The 12,911-nt window shown below is 48.6% G+C and overlaps 1 protein-coding gene across 1 annotated transcript in view; it reads right to left on the minus strand.

The window, feature by feature from the left end:
• Positions 1–12,911, minus strand: part of LOC108787221 (semaphorin-6B-like) — a 68,271-nt gene that overhangs the window by 22,734 nt on the left and 32,626 nt on the right. The window contains exon 3 of the mRNA XM_018556713.1: positions 6,577–6,696. Coding sequence (XP_018412215.1) covers positions 6,577–6,696 — 120 coding nt within the window. The remainder of the gene's footprint in view (positions 1–6,576; positions 6,697–12,911) is intronic.

A 12,911-nucleotide genomic window follows, 5' to 3' on the forward strand; every position in this document is an offset into this window, starting at 1 on the left:
CTACCGTATTCTGTTGCCATTTCATTGGCGCATGCAATTTTTAACCTTGGTATAACCTTTAATATTTTACAAAATTTGGTATTATATTGTGTTTTTGTGCACAAAAATCAACTTAAGTGTAATTTTTACTGAAATATTGGGTTTGATAAAGAGTTGCGCTAATATCATGCGATGTCTGGGTCTATGCTTTCAGAAAAATAGGATTTTTGTACTCACCGTAAAATCCTTTTCTCTCCGTTCATTGAAGGACACAGGGAACAAATCGGAGATCATGTACTGTAGGGTAATATCGCCACCTGCAGAAGAAGAACGCTAGTCACAAAACTAAAGCCTAATTACAGCCTAGGGGCGGCCCCTGCTGGTGGCCAACCCCCCCACTTGCTGACAAGTCTCCAGTAAGTAACAAGCAGTCAGGAGTACACACCCACACAGAGGGGCGGGACCTGTGTCCTTCAATGAACAGAGAGAAAATAATTTTACGGTGAGTACAAAAATCCTATTTTCTCTTCCGTTCATTGAAGGACACAGGGAACAGATCGGAGATCATGTACTGTAGGGACGTCACAAAGCAGTACCAGAAGAGGGGTGGGCAGAAAAAAAAACAAATAAACTCAACAAAAAAGCAATCCCCTCAAGCGGCCGCCTGCAATACCTTGCGCCCCAAACCCGCATCCGCCGATGCCAAAACATCCACCTTATAAAACTTGGCAAAGGTGTGAACAGAAGACCAAGAAGGCGGCCTTACAACCTGAGAAAACCGAGGCACCAGGACGTAAGGCCCAAGATGCCCCAACAGCCCTTGTAGAATGGGCCTTAACAGAAAAAGGCTAACGCCCATTAATGGCATACGCCTGAGAAATCGCGATGCGAAGCCAGCGAGAGATGGTGGCCAAGGAAGCGGCCCGACCCTTCCGAGGACCATCCGCAACAACAATAAGGAATACGACTTGCGGAAGGGAGCCACAGCACCCAAATAAACACGGAGAGCGCGAACCGCATCTAAACAGCGCAGTGCCCAATCCTTCCTATGAACGGGCTTCGGACACAAGGAAGATAAAACAATGTCCACATTGAATGGAGGGCCGAAACCCCTACCAGGCAGGAAGGACGGTCAAGGCCGTAGGACCACCTTGTCCCGATGCAAGACCAGCAACGGCGACGTACAAGACAGAGCTGCTAACTCCAAAGCCCTGCGAACGGAGGTGATCGCAACCAAAAAGGCCACCGTTTGAGACAATGTTAGAAGCGGAGACTCCCGCAAAGGAGATTCCTGCAAAAAACGAGGGAACCAGGTTCAGATCCGGTAACGGGGATCGAACAGGAGGAGCAATCCGCGTAACCCCCTGTACAAAGGTGCGAACCAAAGCGTAGGACGCGATGGGCGTCCGGAAAGAACTGTCATGGCCGAAACCTGGCACTGCACCACACTTAAGGCCAGTCGTGATCTACCCCACGTTGCAAAAAAGGCCAAAATCCCGGCCACCGTGAACAAACGAGACGGAAAAACATCCGACTCACAGCAGGCAAAATAAGCCCTCCATGCACGGTGATAGATCCTCTGAGACATGCATCGCAGAGACAACCGCATCCAACCGACCACGGTCCCTCAAAACCAGGCTTTCAACAGCCACGCCATCAAACCAGCAACTGTAAAGATGGACGGCACACCAGACCCTGAGAAAGAAGATCCAGACGAATCGGCAGCTGCCAGGGAACGTCCGCTACCAACCGGACCACCGCCGCGTACCACACCCTTCGTTGCCAGACTGGAGCCACAGGTATGACGGGAATGCCCTCGGCCACGTTTCTGCGTAGAAGATTCGTAAAAGGTACATTGGAGGGAACGCGTAAAGCAGACCGTAATGGTCCCACGGAGCCACCAGGGCATCCCCGCATCCGCCCAAGAATCCTGGGTCCGGGCAATGAACCGATCTGCCGATGGAGACGAGATGCCAGGAGATCCACATCCGGAGTCCCCCACCGAAGGCAGATGATGTAAGTTCCACTCCCCCGGATCCACCGGCCGGCGACTGAGATAGTTGGCCCACACGGCGGAGAGAGCCGGAACATGCTCTTCCGCCCAGGAGAGAATACCTGCCACTTCCCGAGCCGTGGCCACACTTCTTGTGCCGCCTTGACGGGTTAAGTAAGCCAGAACACCCTCTCCAGAGACAAGGTAGACTTGTCCCATTGCAACAAGGTGTCTCCCTGTAGCATCCTGGTGTGGTGCTGCGTGTAACGTAACCGACTCGAAGGAGGCCACAATGAGAACCAGAACCCGCATGCAAGAACGGATAGTCGAGCACCGGCGCGACCACAACACCCTTGCATGTGAGCGAAGCTCGAGGAGTTTCTCCGCGGGCAGAAAACTCGTGCAAGGACGGAGTCCAGAACCAGGCCCAGATACTCCAGATAAGTGGACGTCGCCAGACAAGACTTCTGCAAGTCCAGGAGCCAGCCGAACTCCACCAATGACCGTACGGTGACCGCAAGGTCCGTCACCAGAGAAGAATGCGACTCCGCCTTCAACAGAAGATCGTCCAGATACCCCACAATCGAGAACCCCCCGACAACGCAACAACGCCAGAATCGCCCCTTGGTGAAAAACCAAGGCGCCAACGCCAGACCCAAAAGGCAGAGCGACAAACCGGTAATGTTTGTCCCCCACCGCAAAATGAAGGAAGCGTTGATGTGAGGAACAGACGAGGATATGAAGGTAGGCATCCTCGAGATGTCGAAGGAGGCCATGAAATCCCCCTGATGAAGACACGCCACTATGGATTGGATAGAGTCCATCCGGAATCTGCAGACCCGCCCGAAGGTGCTTAACTGCTTGAGGTCCAGGATGGGGCGAATATCCTCCTTCCTGGGAACGGCAAACAGGTTGGAATAAACACCCTGATCCACTCTGAGGCGGGCACCGGAACAATCACCCCCTGGAACAAGAGGTCCGCCACCACGCATGCCGCAGCAGAGGGAGGCGCGTGTTGGAAACTCGATCTTGTAGCTCGAAGACATCAATCCCCGCACCCAGGCGTTGGAGACGCGGGAAATCCAAAGGCCCGCAAGGAGCCGAAGGCGTCCCCCCACCATGAAACCAGAGAAGGGGGCAGACCCTCATGCCGAGGGGGGAAAACCATGGGGCCAGGAGGATGTCGGCTGCCAGGCACGTTGTGCGGCCTGGGTAGACAGCGGCTTGTTGGACTCTTCGCCCCTCACCGATGGCGGAGGGGGACAAAAAAACCCACTTGTGAGCAGAGAAGGAAGGACCGGGCTTCCCCCGGTGGTCCCTAGGCTTTTGAGCCTGAGGCAGAAAGGTACTCTTACCGCCCGTCAGATCCTCAATGATCTCATCCAGAGTTGCTCCGAACAAACTATCCCCGGTAAAAGGCAATTCCGTCAGGGCCTTTTTAGAGGCCTGATCCGCCGACCAGCAGTTAAGCCAGAGAAGTCGGCGTAGTGTAACCGCAGACACCGGCAGCTTGGAAACTAAGGGAGCAGCATCCAGAGCCAAAATGCAAATGTATTTCAGGCCCTGCACCATTTGGTCCGCCAGATCAACTAAGGCAGGAGAAACATTCTCCTCCGCGAGGCCCTGACGCAGCATCTTAGCCTATTCCATCAGGGTCTGGGAGACCAGAGCCTAGGCCAAAAACCGGATGCAGAAGTGCACCGGAAAATGAGTACATGGTACACGAGACAGCCTGTGCCTTCCGATCCGTGGGACCCCAAAAAGGAGAATCCGCCACAGGGATAACCGTTGCCTTGGTCAGGCGGGAAAATACAGCGGGTCCACAGCAGGGGGGGACGACCACTTAGCCACAAAGGCCTCCTCAAAGGGATAACGAACCGAAGAACGTTTCGGAACCGAAAAGGATTTAGTGGGACGCGTCCACCCCAGATAGATGAAGTCATCAAAAAAGGGGATATAGGGAAAAACCGTAGCGGAGCACCCACTCTTACGTGTCGCAAACTGAACCGGCGGGAGCGCAGAGGAACCAAGGCCCTCCTCAAGCTTAAGCGTCTCTTGGACTGAACGAATCAGCGCGGTGACCAGTTCGCGGTCCTGAACCATGAGCGAGGCACCTGTCTCGGTGTCACTGCCCGAATCCGGCAGGGAGGAATCCCCTTCAAGGAAAGGAAGAGAAATATAAAATATGGATTAAAACGTGTGCAAAAAAAATCTTGGTAGCGAAAGGATTAAACGAAATACTCTGATTGTAAAATGTTGCAGCCGGGCCCCAGGTACAGAGCAGAGGTACTGACTGGCAATGAAGGACACAACAAGAACAGGGACAGGATTATGTCAGGACTGTCGGCAGACAGAAGGTATACAAATATTTTGTAACATCTGGCCGGGGGGCCCGGCCAGATGCCGTGCGGGCCGCCTGGGATCCTCTGCTGGTGGCTTTCACTGGCGGCTGAAGACCAACACGCCGCTGTTCAGAGTTCAGGTCATCTGTGCAGCAGCGCGTTCGTCTCCACAGAGTCAATGAGAGCCAGCAGGGGTGAAAATCACGGGGCCCCATACAAAATTTTGCTATGGGGCCCTGTGATTTCTAGTTACGCCCCTGGTTTTAGCTTTGTATTTTTGAAGAGTAAACTCTCCTATAGCTTTTAGATCTGTTGTGGCTACAACTTCCACCACTCATTTAAGGTATATTACTGCTAGATCAGATGTCACAGCCAACATTTTCTTAAAATGCCTTTTTTAAAGTTGAAATTTATGAGGGTTATTCACTAAGCCGAGTGACTAAAAGAAAAAAAGCAGACTAAAAGAAAAATAAAGTAATTTTTTCTCTCACTTTACTTCAACGAAAATTCGTCTAGGACGAAACTTTCCTTATCGGAAATTCGGAATTAGTTTTAGCCGTCATTTCTGTCATTCGTAAATCCAGAACCTCCAAATAACGAAAATTCGTCCGAATAACGAATCGCACATGTCTAGAAGTGTGTATATGCACTCATATGGGTTTACTTGCCACCTTTCATCATAATGGCTTCCGTAAGCCAAACTCTAGGAAAAATCATAACTTGCACGCATCACTGGGTGGGTAAATCATCATTAAAATGCTGTCCAAGGACTAAAGCATGGGCCTGATCTACTTGTCTCTCATGACAATCTACTTGTCCCGATACAAAAAAATAATTTTAACCAAAACCATATTTAGCAGTGCTAAGAAGCGCTTCTCATTGGTCAGCGCCGTCAGGTACAGATAGTACACACGTATTTGGCGGACGGACGGAAAGGATCGTTCGCCGAAAGGTAAGGATAGCAGGGAAGGAGAGGGGGCCAGATTTGTGCGGGTAATTCCATTTTCCCAAATTACTTTTGGAAAGTGAATTTACACTTTAGGGCTGGTGCAGACTTGGGCCATCGTGTGCGGTTGATACAGCGGTTGGCGTGCAGCCCCATTGATTTAAATGCGGTTACATCTGTGTGGCAATTGCTGAAAAAAGGTACATGTACCTTTTTTAGTGACACAAACCGCGCTGTGTTTTCAACCACGACTGTGTGTAATTGCACGGCGGTATTGCGGCGGGAAACCGTACAATCTGCCTGGCGCGACTGGGGTGCCATTAGGAAATAATGGCACTGCTAGCACGATTGGCTGTGGTGTGCGATTCCGTGACTCCGTTCACACACACAATGCCCTATGCATGTGTTTATTCGCATGCAGATGGTGGGGGCAACAGGGTTGGTTTTAATATTTATTTACTTTATTTTTTTTTACTTTATAAAAAAAAATATTTTCATTAATTTTATTATTTTTTTACTTTATCGCCTTTTTATTTTTTAAATTTTTATCTATTTAAATTTTAAATTTTTGCTTTTTATTTTTTACATTTTGTATTTATTTACATTTCTAATTTTTATTTATTTTATAATTTTTTAAAAACTATTTTTGTCACTTAACTTTATTGCTATCACCAAGGGGCAAACAATCCCTTGTGTGATAGCATTTGGAGGTGACAGGTTCTTTTTATTGAACCTGTCATCTCCAATACAGGAGTTCTAGCACAGTACTGTGCTCGTTCTCCTGTGACAGGAAGGCTGCAAGTGCAGCATTCCAGTGTCAGTGCTCACGCGGAGCAGATTGGAGAGTGAACGTTCTCTGCTCTGCTCCCAGCTCTCCAACCTGATCTAATTTGCCGTGGTCTTGGGTCCCCCAGAAGAGTAGGGGACCCTGAAGACTATGGTGGGAAGGGAGCCAGCTGGCAGGGAGAGAGGCAGAGGAGAGGGGTGGCAGATGGTGGGCGGGGAGAGAGGCAGCAGCCCGGGACACAGGGGGAGGGCGGTGACACAGGTGAAGGCGGTGACACAGGCAGAGAGGCAGTGGCCGGTGAGAGAGGTGGTGTTTGGAGACAGGAGGGGGAGTGAAAATCAGGCTGCTTTCAAGTGATCTTGAGCGGCTGCACAAATTACAACAAATTACCTTTATTCTTCCTAAACATTTCTTACTCTTAACAGGCGTAGATTTGTAACCATCATATGCATTACTTTATTATATAAAAATAATATTTTAACTAGAATTCTAATTGACTTTTCTAACAAAAAATATTTTTGCTGCCTACCTTTGAGCCATTTGGAGTCATGTTTAACACTTCGTAGAGCTGGACGTTCTCCAAGACTGCGATAAAGGACAGCATCTATTGCAAGGAAATCTGTCACTGTAGCTGTAAAGAGCATTCCATCTAGGTAAAGGAAGAAAATATATGGGAGGTTGAACATTAAAGTGATATTAACCCCTTCCCAACCGATGAAGGGATTACTCCCTTACGGTCTTTCAGTTTAGGGACAGAATAGGGACAGAATAATCCCGGCATGCGGTGCAATGAGAGCTGGCCCATGCAGGGACCAGCGCTCATTGAGTTAATGTTGTTAAAGAGTTTGGAGAAGGCAGGAGAAGTGAACAATCTAGGCCAAAATAGCTGATTTTGAAAAATTCTCCTATGCAGCTCACTTTCCAGTTCAGCTATGTTGAGCTGGGGAGAGCAGCGGGGAGCCAGAGAAGCGGCGGGAGGAGAGGACATGGCGATCTACCAGTGATCGCTACGCGATCGACTGGTAGATCGCGATCGACCTTGTGGGCACCCCTGATCTAGATTGTTCACTTCTCCTGCCTTCTCCAAACTCTTCACCCTTTTGTGAATAGACCCCTTATTAGTATCAAAAGCCCCTGTAAATGAAAAAAAGAACCCCTTAGTGTCCCCCAAGTTTTCAAAAAATTTAAACCGTTTTTTAAAGTTTAAACATTTGTAAAAATGTTTTTAAAAAAAGGGAAAAAAAAGTTTTAGTAAAAAAATATAAGAAAATATAATGCCGATAGCAATATAGTTTAAAACCCATTTTGTCCATCAAAAAGCAGTATATAATATGTGTACGTGCAATGAATGAGGAAGATGGAAATTATGGTTAAACAAACACATAGCAAAATTACTCCGGTCCCCAGGAATGAAAAAAAGTTTCTGAAGCTGTGTCACTAAGAGGTTAAAGTCAAAAGGATTTTAAGCTATTTAAAATGCTGATGAAATCACTTACAACAAATGCTGTTGCTTGATGTTTAAAAGTTTTAGTGTTTCCTGCAATATCAGCTGGCCCCCGGAGCACTGGTCCTGACTTCCTGTTCTAGTGACTCCTTTCTCAAGCAGAGTGCTATGCAGTCACCCTTGTGTGCGCTAGTAAGCGGTGTGTGTGTCCACAAACACACAGCAAATCAAGCTACTCCCCTCCCCCTGGCCCCCTCTTCTCCTTCCCCAAACTAGTAGATGAACAGTAGCTGGAGTCTGCACTGTCCTTTGTGATCTTGTACTGGACAGGCAGTTCAGGGAAACATGATGTTTGTAAGTGTTTGGGCAAAAATGTAAAGAAATACATTGCTGGGCAATGCATAATTGTTTGATCTGAATTCATTATTGAAAACAAGTTTGAGGGTTTATTACTACTTTAAGTAAAGCTCTTAGACCTACCTGTCAGTGCAGTGGCCTAACCATTCTACTAAGGTAAGACCAAATTCAGTGTGCTGATAAACAGCACCATAAACAGTGCATAAAAATGCAACCATAAGAAATCATCTTTAATTGGTATGTTTAATACAGATGAAAGTGTATCTATTAGCATTTTCCATAGGTGACTTTTCCATTATAAGCCATAATATAACTGTATTACCAATGAAATTTTCAAGGTCAAACTGTATTGCAAATTTTTTTTTTTTTTTCTGTAAGACATCATTTTTGTAAATCGGTAGCAAATGTTAGTGCAGCTGTAAAGGTACATAATCAAACTATAGAGCGGTTTCAGTGTTATACTACAAGAATGTATACCGATCAGCCATAATATAATGAACACTAACAGGTGAAGTGAATAACATTGATTATCTCATTACAATGTCACCTGGAAGTGGGTGGGATATATTAGGCAGCAAGTGAACATTTTGTCACTTTAGTTGATGTGCTAGAAGCAGAGAAAATTATAAAATGTGTAAGGATTTTTTTTTTTTTTAAATTCTGCGTTTATTGTAACAAATAACAGATAGATACATGAGTGCCGAGCATATAGATCGTATTACAGCACAAATATTAACATTTGAAACATAAGCAGTCTCATAGAACAGTATAAAGATCCATATCACATGTCGGCTTGGATTAATGCTACGTCTCTGTATACCTATAATCAGATATATGCTTTGATCATGGTCTTGAGACTGAAAAGTACCGGCTGTCTAAGCGAACAACAACTTATACATACTGATCATTGTGTGGGACATGCCCACCTCTCCCACTCTGTATGTTAGTGCTAGTCCTATGTTGAGCTTCCAGAGTCACGTCTGGTGTAAGAGAGTGGGCAGGTTCCCATTTCGGGGGGTATCACCTGGACAGGACAACTTCAGAAGGGTCTAAATCACATAGAGGTCAGAAGGAAAGGAAGAAGAAAAGGAGAAGGAGGGGATGGGGATTAGAAGCTAAAGGCATTATCAGGGCTTAGGGGATCTCCTCTCCCCCGGCCCGCCCCCGACCAACCTCTCAACCCTCAGCTGGTAGGGCAGGGGTGTTTGGGCTCATCACCAAAAGATATGCAGAGGTTGTTGTGAAGTGGGACCACGGTCTCCAGATTGTGCGAATCCTCTCTTCTGTATTATGAATGGAAGCAGTTAGGTCCTCCATACACCATATCTCATCTACAATGGAGAACCATAGTCTCAACGTGGGAGGGCTGGATTGTCTCCACAACAGAGGTATACAGGACCTCGCTGCATTTAACAGATGTTTTGTCAGGGATTTTTTGTAGCGTTTAACCGTAAGAGGCGTCTTAGGTAACAGACATACCGCCGGGTCATCTGGTAGGGTCTCAATCACCAGCCGGTTGATCGTCTCCCTCACCCCCGTCCAAAATGAACGAAGGCCAGAGCACTGCCAGAATACGTGTAGCATGGTACCTTGAGCCTGTTCACATCTCCAACAGGTTGAGGGGATCGAGCTGTTCATTTTGTTAAGGATATACGGGACTCTATACCAGCGTGAAACAATCTTGTATCCCTGTTCCTGGAATTTGCATGCAATGGAGGATCTACGGGCCAAGGACAGTATTGTATCCCTTTGAAGCTCAGTGAAGGATCTTCCCAACTCGGATTCCCATTTCTCAAGGAACGGAGGGCAATACGACTGTGGTGGTGAGCTGAGTTGTCTATACAGCCAAGAGAGGGCATGGCGGACTGGGGCCCCTTGATGACAAATGGACTCAAAATCCGTGAGGCGCCACGTCAACTGACTCAGCCCGGGCACAGAGACCAGAAAATGGCGGATCTGCCGCGCACTCCATACATCCAGCCCCGGGCAGGTCAATTGTCGTATGGAGTTGAGCGACATCCATGTCCCGTCCAATATAAAATCATGGAGACGGAACTTACCTACCTTCAGTAGTCTGCGGACGCGACCATTCTCTAGACCTGGGGGGAAGTCGGGGTCCCCAATTACCGGTATCATGGGCGATGGGTGGGGGGAAATTCCCGAAGCAACGAGAGACGTCCTAGCTACCCTCAGCGTGGGCGCAATGAGGGGATGAGAGGAGATCTCTGGCGGCAGAGGGGAAGTAAGCCATGCAGCCCCCGAGATCGGCAATCTGGATTCAGAAAGTTCCATCCCCACCCATCTTTTCTGATCTGTATGGCAGCACCAGTCCAGTACCCTGACAAGGTGGGAAGCCTTGTAATAAAGTTTAATGTCTGGCAGGTCCACTCCACCCCGGTCCTTAGGTAGTACCAGGAGTCTATATGCCAACCTCGGACGCCGATTGGCCCAGACATAGGACACAAACAGACGTCTCAGTTGGGAGAAGAAAGTGGGAGGTAAATGGATCGGGATCGCCTGAAGAATGTATAGAATCCTGGGGAGAATAGTCATCTTTAGGGATGCGCATCGACCAAACCAAGTCAAGGTCAGGTTACGTTTGATTGCTTGTAGTAAGGGGGCATAATTTTCAGCATATAAGTAGTCCGGGTCCGCTGTAACACGTACTCCCAGATGATTAAGACTCTTCTGTGACCAACGGAACTGGCAGGAGGACCTCGCATGGTCTAGCTACATCGGGGGTAAGGAGATGTTAAGAGCTTCCGACTTGGCCTGATTAACCAAAAAATTAGAGAGCTTTCCATAAGTGTCGAATGCTTTCATAAGGGCAGGGATTGAGGACCTTGGACGGGATATAAAGAGAACCAGATCATCTGCGTATGCTGCCAATTTGTGAGTCCCCGAGGGAACCTGAAGGCCCCCGACGGCATCATCTGCCCTAATGGTGCATAATAGGGGTTCCAGCGTGAGTATAAAAATGAGCGGGGACAGCGGGCATCCCTGGCGGGGGCCATTGGAGATGGAAAAATATTCTGATCGAGTTTCATTAACTCTCACAGCTGCCGTTGGGGACGAGTAAAGGGCCATAATCCATGACCGCATACGTGTCCCCAGTCCTAGATGTTGGAGCGTAGACTTGAGGAAATTCCAGTCAACCGGATCGAACGCCTTCTCGGCATCGATGGAGAGGAGCATAAGAGGGCGCGAGCGCCTTCGGGCCGAATTAATCACATTGAGAACCCTGACTATATTGTCTCGTGCTTCACGGGCAGGCACGAATCCGACCTGGTCGGAATGAATGAGGTCGGGTATATAAGGGAGAAGCCTATTTGCCAGCATTTTTGCGTAGATTTTTAGATCTGTATTCAACAATGCTATCGGCCGGTAGCTGGCACAGAGGGAGGGGTCCTTGTCCGGTTTCGGGATCACCGTGATGTGCGCTCGAAGGGCGTCAGTCGGTAAGGCACCCCCTTGTAAAAGGGCATTATAAGCTTCCAAAAAATGTTCGGAGAGTAGGTGCCCAAAGGATTTAAAGTACAACAGGGTGAACCCGTCCGGACCTGGAGCCCTCCTAGGCTTTGACTGTTTGAGGGCAATATTCCACTCTTCCACCGATAGTGGTGCCTCCATGAGATCACTCACTTGCGAGGGCAGGGTAGGCATTCCCGATCGCGTCAGGTAGTTCTCTATTAAGGAACAGCGGCCCGCTACGTCTACCTGGGGCTGGCCGGGGTTCAGGTTGTATAAGTGGGCGTAGAAAATCTCGAATTCCGCGGCCATGTCCCTTGACAATGACAATTTAGTACCTGACCTGGAGTTAATGTGTGGGATATACATTTTCGACCGCGTACCCCCCAACGCTCTCGCCAAGAGTCTACCCGGTTTGTTAGAGTATTCGTAGAAGGTACGTTTACAGGTCACTAGTCGTTGTTTGGTGCGCTGGTATAGCAGGGCGTTCAACTCAGTCCGTGCCTGTTGGAGAGCTAACTGGGAAGACTGTGCTAAAGAGCGTTTGTGGCACGCCTCCAGTCTGTAGATTTGGTCTGTCAAGGTAGAAATCTGTTCAGCCCTTTCCCTCTTGCGTCGAGCTCCATGACATATGAGAATCCCCCTGACCACACACTTGTGGGCCTCCCATACCATCGAAGGGCTAGGCCCTGACTCGGAGTTGAGATGAAGAAGGATCTAATGGCACCTTCCACCTCTGCCTTGATCCCCGGGTCTTGAATGAGAGATTCATTCAAGCGCCAGGATGACATTGGGGAATGCTGGGGTCCTATGACCATGTCCATATGAATAGGGGCATGATCCGACAAGAGTATAGTATCTATGGCGGCCGAGCGCAGGAACGGCAAGGCCTGATGACTCACAAAGAAAACGTCTATCCTGGAGTATATCTGATGGACTTGAGAATAGTAAGTATAGTCTCTAGCTTCGGGATGTAGAAACCGCCATGCATCTACTAAGCGTAACCCCTGAAGCTCCGCCTTCAGTTTCTTCAGGTACGCATAGGAGAGGTGTGACGCTCCCCTGGAAACATCCACTAATGGGTCCTGTGCAAAGTTCATGTCCCCTCCCAAAATCAGGGAACCCTCTGAGAAGGCCATTAGTACGGACACCAGGTGTCTCAGGAAGGTTAGCTGGTCCGAGTTGGGAAGATACACATTGGCTAGGGTGAATACCTTGTCCCCAATCCGGCCCTTGGCAAGAAGAAATCTACCCTCCGGGTCCTGTCGGAGATCCATCAGAGTCCAAGGTATCGACCGTGCCAAACAAAATGATCACCCCTTTGGATTTTGATAACGGGGATGAGGAGTGGTACACCACCGGGTAATCCCTATTATGGAGTCGAGGGACCTGTTGGGTTTTAAAATGGGTCTCCTGCAGGAATACCACTTGTGATCGGGATCGTCGTAGATCCGCCAGGAGACGGGAGCGCTTTTCGGGTACATTCAGGCCCCTGACATTAAGCGACGTGAATCTAATTACCTCCTCCATGTTCCCCCCTGGGGCAGAACCCACCTGAACCACCATGGCTGGCCGGGGGGGGGGGGGGGGGGGGG

The sequence above is a fragment of the Nanorana parkeri genome, unplaced genomic scaffold (assembly GCF_000935625.1).
Source record: "Nanorana parkeri isolate BGI_ZX_2015 unplaced genomic scaffold, ASM93562v1 scaffold249, whole genome shotgun sequence".
Classification (NCBI taxonomy): domain Eukaryota; kingdom Metazoa; phylum Chordata; class Amphibia; order Anura; family Dicroglossidae; genus Nanorana; species Nanorana parkeri.